The following is a 17,766-nucleotide window of genomic DNA, read 5'->3' on the forward strand; positions in this document are numbered from 1 at the left end:
ATACTCCTTATGAGAAAGTGGACTGTGTCCTGGGGGATCTCCACTAAGACCTGGATCAGGGCATCATTGAGCTGTTGGACAGTCTGTGGTGCTACTTGACAGCATTCAATGCACTGATACATAACATCTCAGAAGTTCTCATTTGGATTCTGGTCTGGGGAATGCACAGGAAAGTCAATAGTATCAATGCCTTCATCATCTAGGAACTGACTACACACTCTGGTCACATGAGACCAGGCATTGTCCTGGATGAGGTGATAGTGTAAGGTCTGACAATGACTCTGAGGATTTCATTCCAATACCTAACAGCAGTCAGGGTACCATAGCCTATCACATCAAGGTCTGTCTGACCCTTCTCTTGTTTCTCCTCACACAAAGGAGCAGGGTTGCTGGGTTGATGCCCTTCTGCAGCCCTGTCCAGGTCTTCTCATGTAACGGTCCGTCTCCTGGTATCTCCTCCATGCTCTTGAGACCTTCTTGCAATGGCACGTGTGGATGTGCCAAACTGGAGGAAACAGGCTACCTGTGTAATCTAAATTGGCTGCAGGTACTGCCTCATGCTACCATTAGTGACAAGGACATTAGCAAAATGCAAATCTAGAGAAGAGTAAGTCAGGATGATAAGGAGGGAGCAATTGCCTGTGGCCACCACCTGCAAAACAATTCCCTTTGTTGATGGTGTTGGTGGTGGTTGCGGCTGGTGGTTCTTGCTGTTGCCTCTCCAGTGCACCTTTTGTCACTTTCAGATGAAGTAAATTCATAGTCACTTCTGCTTCCTGACTGCACAGTCTGATATGCCTGAAGCTTAAGTGATTCGTTGTTAGACTGTGATGACTGAGTGTATTTTTAACAGGATAATTAACTTCAAATATATACTAAATTACGTACTGAACTTTAATTCAGAACACTTTCAACATTCTTCAGTCCACAGTTCTATGGGAAAACATTCCATGATACGCCATATTTTTAGCTGAGACACTCAGGGACACTTAGAGACTTATTCTGAAGTCACTCCAGCGTTTTCTTGGCTATATGCTTTTGGGTCATTGTCATGCTGGCAGGTGAACCATCACCCCGGTCTGAAGTTGCATGCTCTCTAGAGCAGGTTTTCTTCAAGAACCTTCTTCAATGCATTTGGCTGCATTCATCCTTTCTTCAATTTTGACCAGTCTCCCGGTCCCTGTCCCTACCACGAACAATGCCCCATAGCATGATGCTGCCACCACTATGCTGTACCATAGGCATTGTATTTGGCAGGTGATGAGCAGTGCCTGGTCTTCGACAGACATAGTTCCTGGGCTTCATCCCAAAGAGATGAAGTTTTGTGTTATCCTACCAGAGAATGTTTTTCCTTAAGCTCAGAATTCTTTAAATGTCATTTGGGCAAACTCCAAGCAGGAGTTAGCCACTCTACCACAAACACCTGACTGATGAAGTGCTGCACAGATTGCTGTCCTTTGAACAGGTTCTCCTATCTCAGGAGAAGGCTTCTGAAGCTCTGTTAGAGTGACTGTTGGAATTTTTATTCACATCCTTTGACTAAGGTCCTTCTTCCCTGGTTACTCAGTTTGGCTAGACTGCCAACTGTTGGAGCAGTTCTGCTGGTTCCAAACTTCTTCTGGGACAAGCTTTATAAATGGAGTTATCCCCTTTCCATGATCTATGCCTTACTACAATTTGATCGTTGTGGTCCAGGAGCCATAGCACATGCATTTCAGAACAGGTAATCCACCTAAAGCTAAGCATGTTCGGGTCCAGCCAGTACTTGGATGGGAGACCATCTAGGAAAAGCTTGTGTTTCTGCTGGAAGAGGTGTTGGTGAAGATAGCAGGGGTTCCCATTGTCCCAGTGCACTGATGGGAACACTGTGTTGTAAAAATGGCACTGTCCTTCTGGTGAAGTAAAAACTGATGTCCTGACTCTCTGAGGTCATGAAAGATCTCTGGGTATCCTTTGTAAACAGTAGGGTGTACCCCAATGTTCACGGCTAATTGCCCACCGTGGCCTAGTCATTCTGGCCCCCAGTCATCCCTTGTCTCTAATTGGCTTTCACTACCTAATAGCTAATGTGTGGTGAGCATCCTGGTGCAGAATGGGTGCCGTCGCATCATCCAGGTTGATGATACGCATTTGTGGTAGTTGATGTGGCTCCCCACTTGCTATGTAAAGTGCTTTGAGTAGCGAAAAAAGCACTACATAAATGCAAAGAATGATGATTATTATTATTAATATATTTATTATCATTATTACTACAGAGTGTTTTTTTTCGAGTGCATTGCTTGATTTTTGTCCTGACATGCAATGTGAATTGTGGGACCTTCTATGCACAGGCCTTTCTAAATGATGTCCAGTGATATTCAGTTTTCCATAGGCGGACACCAGTCAAGTTCTCGACACAACAGGATACACCTGAGCACAATTTGGAGTGCCACAGCAAATGGTTGGAATACCTAAATGAATGAGCGATTTTAGTTGCAAACCTTTCTAAAGTTGCAAAGCTTTCTGAAAACTGGCTGTCATTTTGCTTTTATGGGTTATTGGGTGTAGGTCAATGGGCAAAAATGACCAATTTATCCATTTAAAGTTAAGTCTGCAATGCAATAAAGTGAGCAGAAAGTGGAGGGGTCCAAACACTCTCTGAAACCACAGTATGTCACCCTGTTTCTTTCAGGGTCTGACCTAAATGGTACATGGGAGAAGGAACTGAGGGATGCTCAGCAACCTAACAGTTCTATACTTCCACCTCCTGCAGGAAGACCTCAACCAACTGTAAGAAGCTGTGACCTCACCGTAGCCCCGCCCCCTTGCCCGCCCCTTCCAAGACATCCTGGAGTAGTGAGGCATATGCACATCCTGTCGTCTACTCCTGGACTAAAATAAAGAATTCATAGCAAAGTAAGAATTGACATTAAATGGTGAGGCGTTCCTGATGTGTTGTTGTTTGTTTTTGACACAATACAACAAATATACCGTACTTGTTTGTGCGTGTGTGCATGTACAGTATATATGTGTGAGGGTGTATGTGCACATCTATATAAACTGTTTGTATACACATACAGACAATACATCCTTAATTTGTGAATATAGTAATATGTCATTAATTAGAGGTTCATCTTCTCTAATCTTTAATAATGGTACCATACTGAAACCTGCTTAATCCAGTTCAGGGTGGCGAGGCTCCAAAGTCTCTTCCAAATGTGTGAGGCATGTGGCCTTGGATGGGGTGCCAGTGTATCTGAGGGTCCACTCCCATACATTCAGAGTTATTATGTAATCTCCAATTAACTTAAAAGACACACACACACACACACACACACGTGGGAGAAGAACAGAGTTTACCTGAAGAAAATCCCACGTAGACATCAGGAAAAATGTGCAGACTCCATGCAGAAAGTGATTTTAAACTCAGGACACTGGATCCATGAGGCAGCCATGCTTGCCATTGCACCACTGCGCTGCTCTTTTTGGCATTATGATAAATGTTAGGGCTAGCACCAACTATTAAATTAGTCAATAATATTTTTAAAATTAATTAAAAAAGAAACAAGAAAAATAGTCAAGGTCCTACTTTAATTTTCTTTTTTTTTTATATATTATACTTCTTCCTACCCCAGCTCTTCATTTCTCAGAACTTCTCACTGGACAAATATGGCAGCATACTGTAATTCAGTTTTGAATACAATATATAAAATGGTCTTTAGCAGATTAACAGATAAAGGGCCAACCTTAATACATTTCAAGTAAAAGGTGTTTTTAAAATATGTTATAAAAATAAATGCAAGAAACAGTAACAAAGAATTACAGACTACATCAGACAGAGACACAGCATTGGTTGATTTTTTTAGAAGGTGACTTTACAATTGTGATGATAACCGTCTGTGCTAATTTTGTATAGTGCAATAAATGCAAAATGGCATATGTATATTCAACATTATATGCATACTTTGTAATGCTTCTGTTTTGTGTCTGATTATCAGTGATTTTTTTTTAATTTCAGACTATTTCACAGATCCAGCTGATATGAAAGGAAGGAGTGAGCAGATGTATTATTCTTTAAAAAGGCATCAGAGGGTTTATAGTCTCTGTAACATCCATAATGCCTCATCACACACAGAAAATAAAAATAATTAACAAATGAAAAAGTCAGTTTTTTTTTTACACATGCAACAGCTCGTCTGCAGTCCTCTGATTTCACCGGCCAAGTAGCAGACTACAGTTACGTATGAATGACACGATCCTCTTCCAAGCTAAGGGATGATTGTATTTTTAATATGATTGCACAAGACTTGTTAGCCTCTTTGAAGTAAGTGATTTTCCCTGTAAAGGAAAACAGAAAACACAAGTATAAGTGTTCAAAATGAGAGTAATGAATGCCTTACTTGACTGCAAAACAAATGTTATAATGAATTTAAGATCAAACTGATGCAGGTGGGACTGGATTTCATTCTTAAGTGATCTTTATAAATATAGAAAAAGAAAAAAAAAAACAAACATACACCCAGAGAACATTTTTTCTTCTATATACTCTCTAATTTATTCATTGAATTATTCAGAATGGTGAATGTGTATTTTATATCTGCACATTTAAAGGGGTTATCTACAGGTGGCCAGCTCTAGTATACTGCTCTTATATGACAGTGCAGTGCCAAAAAGATGTGAGATTATACTGATAGTTACGCTGAATTATTGGAATGCACCTTTTGAGCCTTTTCTAGCTGTCCTTTCTTGCAAATGTCAAATGTTTATTTAAAATTATATTAGGACAGGGCTTTACTCAGTTTGTTGTCTTCACTCTTAAACATAAAGGTGCCAGGGTGGCACTGCAGGGCAATACCACAGGGGAACCATTTTCAGATCTCAGAAGGACAATCTACTTGAAGGATCCACAAAAAAACTTTATTTATTTAGATCTGGGGTCTTCAACTCTAGTCCTGGAGGTTTTCATTCTAACCCTTTACTTAGTTAGTGACCACTTCTTGCTGCTAATTTACTTGATTTGCTATTTAAGAATGAGACCCTTTAAATCAATTTAAGTCCTAGGCGAGGGATGAGACAAAGAGCGGTTCAACACCTCCAATGAAGAATAAAAACTGTGGACGATGTTTTCCCTTGCCCGGACACCGGGGCCCCCCTCTGGAGCCAGGCCTGGAGGTGGGGCTCGATGGCGAGCGCCTGGTGGCCGGGCCTGCACCCATGGGCTCGGCGGGCACAGCCCAAGAGGTAACGTGGGTCCTCCTCCCATGGGCTCACCACCTATGGGAGGGGCCAAGGAGGTTGGGTGCAGTGTGAGTTGGGTGGTGGCGGGGGGACCTTGGCGGTCTGATCCTCGGCTACAGAAACTGGCTCTTGGGACGTGGAATGTCACCTCTCTGAAAGGGAAGGAGCCTGAGCTAGTGCACGAGGTCAGAGGTTCCGCTAGATATAGTCGGACTCACCTCGACGCACAGCTTGGACTCTGGAACCAATCTCCTTGAGAGGGGCTGGACTCTCTACCACTCTGGAGTTGCCCCCGGTGAGAGGCGCCGAGCAGGTGTGGGCATACTTATTGCCCCCGACTTGGAGCCTGTGCATTGGGGTTTACCCCGTGGACGAGAGGGTGGCCTCCCTCCGCCTCGGGTGGGGAAGCGTCCTGACTGTTGTTTGTGCGTATGTGACGAACAGCAGTTTGGAGTATCCACCCTTTTGGAGTCTCTGGAGGGTTGCTAGAGGGCATACCTTCTGGGATTCCCTGTTTTGCTGGGAGACTTCAATGCTCACGTGGGCAATGACAGTGAGACCTGGAAGGGCGTGATTGGGAGGAATGGCCCCCCCGATCTGAACCCGAGCGGTGTTTTGTTATTGGACTTCTGTGCTCGCCACGGATTGTCCATAACGAACACCATGTTCAAGCATAAGGGTGTTCATATGTGCACTTGGCACCAGGACACCCTAGGCCTCAGGTCGATGATCGACTTTGTGGTCGTGTCGTCGGACTTGCGGCCATATGTCTTGGACACTCGGGTGAAGAGAGGGGCGGAGCTGTCAACTGATCACCACCTGGTGGTGAGTTGGCTTCGATGGTGGGGGAAGATGCCGGTCAGACCTGGTAGGCCCAAACGTGTTGTGAGGGTCTGCTGGGAACGGCTGGCAGAGTCCCCTGTCAGAAGTAGCTTCAACTCCCACCTCGGCAGAACTTCAACCACGCCCCGAGGGAGGTGGGGACATGGAGTCCGAATGGGCCATGTTCCGTGCCTCTATTGTTGAGGCGGCTGACCGGAGCTGTGGCCGTAAGGTGGTCGGTGCCTGTCGCGTGGCAATCCCCAACCCGTTGGTGGACACCGCGGTGAGGGATGCCGTCAAGCTGAAGAAGGAGTCCTATAGGACTTTTTGTCCTGTGGGTCTCTGGAGGCAGCTGATAGGTACCGCAGGCCAAGCGAACGGCGGTTGTTGCTGAGGCAAAACTCGGGCATGGGAGGAGTTTGAGAGGCCATGGAGAACGACTTTGGACGGCTTCGAGGAGATTCTGGTCCACCGTCCGGCCTCAGGAGGGGAAGCAGTGCAGTGTCAACACCGTATATGGTGGGGATGGTGCGCTGCTGACCTCACTCAGGACGCTGTGGGTCGGTGGGGGAGTACTTCAAGACCTCCTCAATCCCACTAACATGCCTTCCATGAGGAAGCAGAGCCTGGGGACTCTGAGGTGGGCTCTCCCATCTCTGGGACTGAAGTCACCGAGGTGGTCAAAAAACTCCTTGGTGGCAGGGCCCCGGGGTGGATGAGATACCGAGTTCCTTAAGGCTCTGGATGTTGTAGGACTGTCTTGGTTGACACGCCTCTGCAACATCGCATGGACATCGGGACAGTGCCTCTGGATTGGCAGACCGGGGTGGTGGTCCCCTCTTTAAAAGGGGACCGGAGGGTGTGTTCCAACTATAGAGGGATCACACCTCAGCCTCCCTGGAAAAGTCTATTCGGGGTTCTGGAGAGGAGGGTCCGCCGGATAGTGAACCTCGGATTCAGGAGGAACAGTGTGGTTTTAGTCCTGGTCGCGGAACAGTGGACCAGCTCTTCACCCTTAGCAGAGTCCTGAGGGTGCATGGGAGTTTGCCCAACCGGTCTACATGTGTTTTGTGGACTTGGAAAAGGCATTCGACCGTGTCCCTCGGGAATCCTGTGGGGTGCTCGGGAGTATGGGGTACCGGACCCCTGATAAGAGCTGTTCGGTCCTGTACAACCGTGTCAGAGCTTGGTCCGCATTGCCGCAGTAAGTCGAGCCCGCTTCCAGTGAGAGTTGGACTCCGCCAGGGCTGCCCTTTGTCACCGATTCTGTTCATAACTTTTATGGACAGAATTTCTAGGCGCAGCCAGGGTGTTGAAGGGGTCCGTTTGGTGGACTCAGGATTGGGTCACTGCTTTTGCAGATGATGTTGTCCTGTTTGCTTCATCAGGCCGTGATCTTCAGCTCTCTGGATCGGTTCGCAGCTGAGTGTGAAGCGGCTGGGATGAGAATCAGCACCTCCAAATCCGAGCATGGTCCTCAGCCGAAAAGGGTGGAGTGCCCTCTCAGGGTTGGGGGAGAGATCCTGCCCCAAGTGGAGGAGTTCAAGTATCTCGGGGTCTTGTTCACGAGTGAGGGAAGAATGGAGCGTGAGATCGACAGGCGGATCGGTGCGGCATCCGCAGTGATGCGGGCTCTGCATCGGTCTGTCGTGGTGAAAAAGGAGCTGAGCCGTAAGGCAAAGCTCTCAATTTACCAGTCGATCTACGCTCCTACCCTCACCTATGGTCATGAGCTATGGGTAGTGACCGAAAGAACGAGATCGCTAATACAAGCGGCTGAAATGAGTTTCCTTCGCAGGGTGTCTGGGCTTTCCCTTAAAGATAGGGTGAGAAGCTCAGTCATCCGGGAGGGGCTCAGAGTAGAGCCGCTGCTCCTCCGCATCGAGAGGAGTCAGATGAGGTGGCTCGGGCATCTGATCAGGATGCCTCCTGGACGCCTCCCTGGTGAGGTGTTCCGGGCACGCCCAACCGGGAGGAGGCCCCGGGGAAGACCCAGGACACGCTGGAGGGACTATGTCTCCCGGCTGGCCTGGGAACGCCTTTGGGATTCTCCCGAAGAGCTGGAAGAAGTGGCCGGGAGAGGGAAGTCTGGGCCTCTCTGCTTGCTGCCCCCGCGACCCGACCTCGGATAAGCGGAAGAGAATGGATGGATGGATGGATGAACGTCAGTCCTGGAGCGCCACAGTGGCTGCAGGTTTTTGTTCCAATCCAGTTGTTTAATTAGAAAACAATCCTTGTTAATAACAGATATGAGTTATTGTGTTAGTGTAGTTTTAACTCTGCACTGTCAGGTCATTCGTAAATCGTAGATTCTTGTTTCTCCTTTCTAATGATATCATCCAAATAGTTTGAAGCCTAAAACAGAAGAGTCATTTCAAGTCCTTCGCGTTCTCTTCACTTTCCTTTGAAATATTTTATTTATAAGGCGTAGTTCCTTTGTCATTCCTTTGTCTTACTGCCAATTAGAAGCCATTAAAGACAGGGAATACAGCTACGCAAGAGTAAAATAAGCAATTAGGGGGTTCAAAATCTTAACAAGCAAGACATCTAAAATGTCACTTGAGCAATAAGAGCTTCAACATTAATACATGACTCCTCATGAAGCATAAACCTGCAGGCTCTGTATATGTTGCACCCCTGATTTAAAGGGTCTTAGTCTTAAGTAGCAAATCAGTTACATGAAGTTAATTGGCAGCAAAAACTGGTCACTAATTAAGAAAATGGTGAGAATGAAAACCTGCAGCCACTGTGGCCCTCCAAGATTGGAGTTGGGCACCTCTGTTAGGTTCCAATGTGAAGGTTTCGGAAAGAACTTTTATTTATTTAGATCAGCGCAGTCTTCAGCTCCGCTCCTGGAGCGTTATGGTGGCTGCAGGTTTGCATTCTATCCCATTTCTTCATTAGTAACAAGTTTTTACTGCTAATTAACTTCTTTTCTTCTTCATTTTAATTGTCTTGTTTTTTAACATTCAGTCCTCTGAATTGCTTTTTTCCTTAAATGACACCCAAATAGAAATGAGATGTGACGTGAGCTAACATATGATCACCTAAGCTGAGGCCTCAAACCTCAATTAATTTCACTGCCCACGGTTTCTTAGTTAGAAACCGATTCTTGTTGTTAATTAAAACTGTTATTTTATTTCATGGCTTGTTGGTGCTGTCATTTTGCCAGAGCAGACATCTCTAAAACTGTTTTTATTTTTTCTAAGAACAAAATGTTTTGTGGAACTGAACAGATCAACATCACTAAGACCTTCACCTTTTTTATTTTCAGTTTGGCTGCTAACTAAAGAAAAAAAGAAATAATAAGAAGAAGAGGTCTGAGCCTTAAATAGCATGTCAATTAAAATTAAACTAAAAGTTCATTAGCAGCAAACAGTGGCCACTGATTAAGAAAAGGGCTAGAATGAAAATGTGCAGCACACTTAGTCTTTCTTGTGGTATTAAGGTTTTTCCTCCCAAACTTCCAAGGAATGTGAATAAGGTTAAATTGCAAGTACATGAGAAAATTTGGGTGTGTGAGTAAGTGTGCTAACAATCAACCAGTAGGCCATTCAGGGTTTATTCCTCCTTTTTTGTAGTTCTTGAAATTCCGAAATGGACTCAAGCTTCCCGCAACTCTAAATTTGGATTAAGTGGATAGATAGATAGATATGAGAGGCACTATATAATAGATAGATAGATAGATAGATAGATAGATAGATAGATAGATTAAGAAACTATTCAGACCACTTTACTTTATTAACATTTTGCTATGTTGCAGCCTTGTGCCAAAATCAGTGAAAACTGAAAACAGGATTTTAGAATTTTGTCAAAATTAATTAAAATTAAAAAATGGAAATATCACATGACATGGGTATTCAGACCCTTTACTCAGCACCTCGTTGAAGGACCTCTGTCAGCGATTCCAGCCTTGTGTCTTCTTGTGTATGTGATGACAAGCTTTGGACACCTGGATTTGGGGATTTTTTTGCCATTCGTCTCCTGAGATCTTTTCAAACTGGACAGCTATTTTCAGGTCATTCCAGAGATGTTAGATTGGGTTCAAGTCCAATCTCTGGTCGTGCAACTCAAGGATATTTACAGACTTGTCCCTAAGTCACTCCTGTGTCATCTTTGCTTTGTGCTTAAGATTGTTGTTCTATTGGTAGGTGAACCTTAGGCCCAGTCATAGGTCCAGAGTGCTCTGGAACAGGTTTTCATTAAGGATATCTCTGGACATTGCCTTTAAACTCTTTGATGTGCCTTTTTGAAAACTACAAGTGAGCTTCCATGTGTCTTCTACTGAAGAGATGGGGGTGGGACAGTCTCTCTGGCCAGTCTGTCATAAATCCCAGATCAGTGCAGTGTTGCAGTTATGATTATTCTTCTCGAAACCTCTCCCATTTCCATACAGGTTCTCTGGTACTCAATCAAAATGACCATTGGACCTCTATTACTATGGCCCTTCTCCCTCGATTGCTTATTTTGGTTGTCCCAAACTTTTTTCATTTATAAATTATAAAAACCACTGTGCTCTTTGCATCCTTCAAAGCTGCAGACATTTTTGTAGACTTCCCCAGATCTGTGCCTTGACACAATCATGTAAGCTCTGCAGGCAATTCCTTAGACCTCATGGCTTGGTTTTTGGTTTTTGCTCTGATACATGTGGGACCTTCTAAAGACAGGCCTGTGCCTTTCCTAATCAAGTTCAGTTAATTGAATTGACCACAGGTGGACTCCAAACAAGGCGTAGAAACCTCTCAATGATGACTGATAGAATGGGCTGCACCTCAGACAAACTTCAAGTGTCATAGCAAAGGTCTGAATGCTTGCATTAATGGGATATTTCAGTTTTTAGAAACATACACAAATTTCTAAAATCTTGTTTTTGCTTTGGTATTGAGTGTTGCTTAATGTGAGGAAAAATTCATTTAACACTAGAATTCCTGAAGCATACGAAAAAAACTCGTAATCTCGGCCCACCTTAAATCCCTTCACACCTCTCCATCAGCGTCTTTTGTTTTGTAAAGATTTGATCATACACCGTCATTATGACGCTGCCAGATGTAAACAGCAGCATGGTGAAATGCTCGCGTACTGAAGTGACTTTAGCTGCAGGTGGAAGTCCCATTTTACTTTATGGTGCCAAGTAGAGTTGTGTTGCGCTGCAGCAGTCTATTAGCCAGCAAAAGCACTGTGAAGAAGCTGTCTGTTGCTATGGTCCTGCTTTTGTCCAGTTTGATAGCGGTCATGAGACATGGTATCTTTGATTGCCAGTACAACACATAGTTCTGAGCAGGCATCAGCCACAGCTCAGTTCTTGTGAAAAGAATGGAGATAAATGCCATCAACTCAAAGAGGGAGAGGCAAGTTCGTAGTACCACGTGAATGTCACTGATAGAATAAAACTGAATAATAAAAAAACAAGTACCGATTTTTACATGTAGCCAAAATTTACACCGGGTGTTACAGACTCAAATCAAATGTATGTTTTAATTATATTATAGTAATAATAATAATAATAATAATAATAATAATAAAAATAGCAGCTCACTACTCAAAATGCAGAGCACCTGGTCTCAAACCCAGGACCTTGGGGTTATAAGGCAGCAGTTCTTAACACCATTCAAGAACATGTATAACCTTCCTGTCGATTGACATTTGAGCTTGAGTTTTTAACTTACTGACAAAATTTCTCAATTTTTTTTTCTTTTCTTTTATTATATTCTTGAATAAAAGCACACATTTATTTTATATTTGGACTAAAGTCATCACACATTATGCACTTCACGTCATTATTAGTATAACACAGAAAAAGTTTCTGTTTTAGGTATGTGTTCATCATTTCTTGCCTGGCATTTCCTTTCAACCTAAACTTACTCAGATCTTTGTAGACATGGAAATGTATGTATTCCAAATGATATACTGTATTATTTACCCTATACAACTCCAGGCACCTAAACCTCACACGCAGATAAGGAGCTTTGGCTTGAGCTGGGAGAAATTTTTGCCCAAGTTGAGCTCTGTCAAGAGGGTAGGGACAGCAGGCTGCTTTCTGCTTGTGCTGATCGACGCATTTACAAAACAAAAGACACTGATGGAATGGTGCGAAGGGATCTAATGAGGGCCGGGATTACGTGTTTTTTCGTAGGCTTCAGGAATTCTAGTGTTAAACAATGTTAGCACTAGGCTACAGCATAGCAAAACGTGAAAAAAGTAAACACCAGACAGACTAGATAGATCAACAGTACTTTATTTGACCTAATGGGGGAAATGTAGCTTTATTTAAGTTCAGTAAATGGGTGGATGGACAGACAGAGGCATTTGTACTTGCATTATCATCATGATTGGTAGTTTTAAACTAAATTGATATGACTCTACTATATTTTTCACTCCAGGCATCACCAGAATATAAAAACCACAATCAAATTTCTTCTGTTACTAGGGTGTGGGGAGCTTAGCTTGGCATCACCGGGTGCAAACCAAAAATTAACTCTTAATGGAGTGTTAGTTTATCACAGGGCACAACTTACACACACTTTGTAATGGTCATGCAAGTGAAACTGTAGGCTGGAGACAATTAGAGAAGACATGAATGGGGGCCAAGTGGTACCCTTGAACATGGAGGGAATTGTGCCCTGACAGCAGCGTTATACAATTTGTCACCAGCAGGCAGTGTGTCTGAAATGTATGTTGGGTGCCTTGAAAGGGCAACATGCCAGAAATAAAGAAAGGGAGAGCAGGGCAACCTGGACAAAAAACATGTAATGCTCTCTAAAGACACCAGAGGGCACACAGCCCAATTATATAAGACCCAGCGGCTTTCTGTTAGGACAGGCACTAGAAGCTGCTTTGGGGACCGGGCCCATTTTGTACAATATGGTAAACACACACACACACACACACACACACATATATATATATATATATATATATATATATATATATATATATATATATATATATATATAGTACATGATGTATTATGCTGTAGACTAGGTGATTATACTGGAATTAAAACAAATTATTAATTGATTTCCACAGCAAAAGCCACAATACTGCACCACTGAGCAGACAAGGCAGACAAACGCCAAACACCATTCAATATCTATCTACCTCTTTCACAACAGGTTAGAGTTCGCCCTCACTGTTGGCGTACAGTTTTTATGGCATGGAAATATAGGGATGTTTCTGCCCTATAAAATAAATGTGTTGAATGCTTTTAGTTTGAACAATCGCAATAAAGAATCATCATGCTTAATACCAGATATACTGTATGCATATAAGTGTGTTTGCGCATGTGTGCATGTGTGCACATATACAGGTTTAAATTTATATGCTCACACACACAGACATACACACACAAACACAAACACACACATACATAAATATATACATACTGCATAAATTGGGATTATATACACTGTGTGCAAGTTTGTGTGTGTGTGTGTGCATGTGAATATAGCCACACAAAGACACACAGAATATATAATATTTACTTAAAGACAGAACGTAAAATAGTTAATGGCAGACACAATGGACATGGAGAATAAAACTACTAGTTCTTTAGTACTTTATTACCTGGAAGCAAAATCCTTCAAAATAAGTTCTTACTTTTCTGTGAACAAGGAGAAAGCAAAGTTGAGGATGCACTTATTGGCATTTGACTTTCTTTCTTCAGTTGTCCCCCTAATAATCTCCATGCAAAACTGGAACTCTTTACATGCACAATCTTATTCCACAGATCCCAGAGCTGATTAATTTACTTCTCTATCATTTTTTTCCCCTCAGTAAAGCAAGTGCACTTTTCATTTCATTTGTTTGTGACAACACTTTCTCAGGCATATTTGGATCAAAAAAGAGACACAAACAGACATAGAAACAAAGAGTAACAGAAATAAAAAATAAATAAATAAATAATAATATTAAGAAGGCAATTAATGTGAACACAATTTGCTGCTCCCTGCCAGCTATTTGTTTTAATTTAACGTCTATAAGCCAAGTCCAAAATAGACAGCCACTTTGTATAAAAAGTTTGAAAAAGTCATGCTTTAGAGTGCATTATAAGAAATACCAGGCAAGTTTCAAATGAATGCAAACAGTCTGTTAAAAAAGACATCAGGACAAAGAAAGTCATTGGATTGGGAACAAGAAGGGTGTGAAGTTAGACATTTGGAAATGAAACCTGTGAGAAAACAGCTCCACCATTTATTCGGCATGTTTCTGGATGATAAAGTTTCTGCTTTGTGTGCAAAGGTTGCACCAACTTTATCATTGGATGGTCTTTTGATGGGATTGGCAGCAAGCCATGCCAGGCATGTCAACTTACCACATTGCGAGTGAATTTTTCAAATGAGGTTCTGCGATCCTGAGTGTTTTCCAACTTAAATAAAAATAAAATAAAACAAATAGGAAGGAGGGAAAGCAAGAAAAAAAAGCAAATTTGCTGAAAGAAAGAGTGATGAAAATGGGCCGCAGGCAAAGCTATGCAAAATATAGCAACTGATACTTGACATGAGTGCTCTGCATCAATGTATCTGGATACATTATTGAAATTAAATGAGCAACGGCATTAAATTAAAGCTTGTCAGCTTTCCAAAAGAATATGGTAAAACAATTCCAGGGAGAATCGGAAGCATGTAATGGAAAGTGGAGCAATTAGCTACATTTACACATAGTGCACAGAAATCCAGAAATGAAAATGTATTTAGCCAGTTGTTGTTAACACTCTTATTTAAACAAATGAATCACCCAAGTCTGTAGGATGGATTTCAGCAAACTGTTTTCAGATCTTAGTGGGATACTCCATATTATGTTTAGAAGCTATGCACTGACACATGCACAGACCTAGTGTGTCTTTAATTGGAGCTAATTTTAAAGACTCACAGCCACTTACATGTTTTCCTTTTCTGTCCCCCAATTTGAAGGTTAGAACCCTAACCATACCTCTAGCTCCGCCTCCTGGCCGCACCCCTTTAAAAATATCCACCAATTAAGCTTTAAAGGTTGTTTATTTGTAAAGTTTGACTTGGTCAATATTTTTTTGTGAAATCACTTTAGTTTGTTTTGTCCAGCGCCATCTGACTCAACTGTGAGAGAAAGTCCCACATAGGACATTCTGTTCAACTCGTCTTGGTGTCTAGTTATGCAAGATGTCAAGCTTTTTGGCATTTCCCCCTACTTTTGATCATCTAGACACACAAAAACTAACTTTCATTTCTTTTTAGGGCTAAACTTTGCACATGAAATTACACCTTTATGATAAAAAGTATACCAATGGGAGTCTTCAGCAAAAATGATCAGAAGGAGTTGAAGTTGTGTGTGTGTGCCACATCAACCGATCCCAAGGTTCACCTTCTAATGGAGTACAAGATTTCAAAGTTACTTGTTTTCACAAAACTTTGAGAAAATGGGGATCGGTTTGTGGGGTGTCGTTTAATCTATTTCAAGGTTGATCATCACAAATATAATATATGTTTTGATATCTGATTCTTAGCCCTCTAAGAGCCACTCTCAGAAGATTAAATTGACAAATTTCAAACAAAGATCTTTGGGGGTATCATTTTAGACAATTTCATGGCCAGCGATTCTGAATATGATATTATTTTAAATCTTTTACTAGGGATCAAGCCCTCTGTGGACCACTATCACACTGAGAACAATGACACATTTCTATTCAAATCAAGAATATTTAGAATTTTAATGGAAGAACACATTATAATATGTCAAATATTAGAATTAGAATTAGAACAATCTAGACGAGAACAGGCCATTCAGCCCAACAAAGCTCGCCAGTCCTATCCACTTGCTTCCTCCAAGAAAACATCAAGTCGAGTTTTGAAAGTCCCTAACGTCTTACTGTCTACCACACTACTTGGTAACTTATTCCAAGTGTCTATCGTTCTTTGTGTAAAGAAAAACTTCCTAATGTTTGTGTGAAATTTACCATTAACAAGTTTCCAACTGTGTCCCCGTGTTCTTGATGAGCTCATTTTAAAATACAAGTCTCGATCCACTGTACTAATTCCCTTCATAATTTTAAACACTTCAATCATGTCACCTCTTAATCTTCTTTTGCTTAAACTGTAAAGGCTCAGCTCTTTAATCTTTCCTCATAATTCAACCCCTGTAGACCTGGAATCAGCCTAGTCGCTCTTCTCTGGACCTTTTCTAGTGCTGCTATGTCCTTTTTGTAGCCTGGAGACCAAAACTGCACACAGTACTCAAGATGAGGCCTCACCAGTGCATTATAAAGGTTGAGCATAACCTCCTTGGACTTGTACTCCACAGATCGTGCTATATAACCTAACATTCTGTTAGCCTTCTTAATGGCTTCTGAACACTGTTTGGAAGTTGATAGCTTGGAGTCCACTATGACTCCTAAATCCTTCTCATAAGGTGTACTCTTGATTTTTCGACCGCCCATTGTGTATTCAAACCTAATATTTTTACTTCCTACGTGTAATACTTTACATTTACTGACATTAAATTTCATCTGCCACAAATCTGCCCAAGCCTGTATGCTATCCAAGTCCTTCTGTAATGATATAACGGATTCCAAATTATCTGCTAATCCACCTATCTTGGTATCATCTGCAAACTTAACCAGCTTGCTACTTATATTCCTATCTAAATCATTTATATATATATTAAAAATAGCAGCGGCCCTAGCACTGACCCCTGTGGAACACCACTCTTAACATCGGCCAGTTCTGATGAGGTTCCTCGCACCATCACAACTATTTAACACAACTATTTTTGTTTGTTATATTCTTATGCCTCATGTAGCAAACAAATACATTTTTCTGAACACCCTGCAGGTCCTCCCTGCGTGGAGTTTGCATGTTCTCCCCGTGTCTGCGTGGGTTTCCTCCGGGCGCTCCGGTTTCCTCCCACAGTCCAAAGACATGCAGGTTAGGTGGATTGGCGATTCTAAACTGGCCCTAGTGTGTGCTTGGTGTGTACTTGGTGTGTGTGTATGCCCTGCAGTGGGCTGGCACCCTGCCTGGGGTTTGTTCCTGCCTTGTGCCCTGTGTTGGCTGGGATTGGCTCCAGCAGACCCCCGTGACCCTGTATTCGGATTCAGCGGGTTAGAAAATGAATGGATGGATGGAACACCCTGCACTATTATGTATTCAGACTTTTTGTTATTAATATGACATTATCATGCTGCCATTTTGTACTGGGTTTTCTGTCTTAGTTAATATTTTTAAAGTTTTTCTGGCCCTTTTGATACACATTTGCATTCAATTTAGAATATTTCTACCTCTGGGATTTTGGTGATGACATATGTTTTTCGCTTTAGGGTTTAATTAAATTTTTTTGAAATGTTTTGTAATGTTTTTTGAGCACCAGTTTCAGAGGTGTGTTCTTTGAGGTTGAGCATCATCAATCATGACACAATGGTATAAAAGTTCACAGTGAGGTCATATCCCTATCCGAGTTCACGGGTTCAAAGAACAAATTCTTACTATTTACCTCTAAGACTGAATAAGTTAATTTTCGATGTTTTTAATTCTGATTTTTGTCTTGTGTTTTGATTTTGATTGCTGTTAATTATTAATCTCCTTTTATTCAAATACTGTGATTAACATAACACAATTTGTAGAAGTCAATGCATCATAGATGTCATTGTCCAAGTTTGCACGCACTCAAATAAAAAAATCGGTAGTGTGCTCCCATTGACTTTTACATATACTGAAACAGAGGAAAAGGTCATCAGATCCTCTTCCAGTTGTGTGATAT

At 42.1% G+C, this 17,766-nt stretch overlaps 1 protein-coding gene across 7 annotated transcripts in view; it reads right to left on the reverse strand.

Annotated features, from left to right (window-relative positions):
- Positions 1-3,551: 3,551 nt before the first annotated feature.
- Positions 3,552-17,766, reverse strand: part of LOC120516628 (regulator of G-protein signaling 7) — a 536,263-nt gene continuing 522,048 nt past the window's right edge. For 4 of the 7 annotated variants that reach the window (XM_039738437.1, XM_039738433.1, XM_039738438.1 and 1 more), the window contains exons 17-19: positions 14,351-14,404; positions 13,603-13,639; positions 3,552-4,317 (exon numbers count right to left, since the gene is read on the reverse strand). In XM_039738437.1, coding sequence (XP_039594371.1) covers positions 13,619-13,639; positions 14,351-14,404 — 75 coding nt within the window. In that variant the 3' untranslated portion in view covers positions 3,552-4,317; positions 13,603-13,618. Of the gene's footprint in view, positions 4,318-13,137; positions 13,218-13,602; positions 13,640-14,350; positions 14,405-17,766 lie in introns of all 7 variants that reach the window. The other 3 variants (XM_039738434.1, XM_039738440.1, XM_039738439.1) reach the window with 3 other exon arrangements.

This window comes from Polypterus senegalus, chromosome 16 (assembly GCF_016835505.1).
Source record: "Polypterus senegalus isolate Bchr_013 chromosome 16, ASM1683550v1, whole genome shotgun sequence".
Classification (NCBI taxonomy): Eukaryota; Metazoa; Chordata; class Cladistia; order Polypteriformes; family Polypteridae; genus Polypterus; species Polypterus senegalus.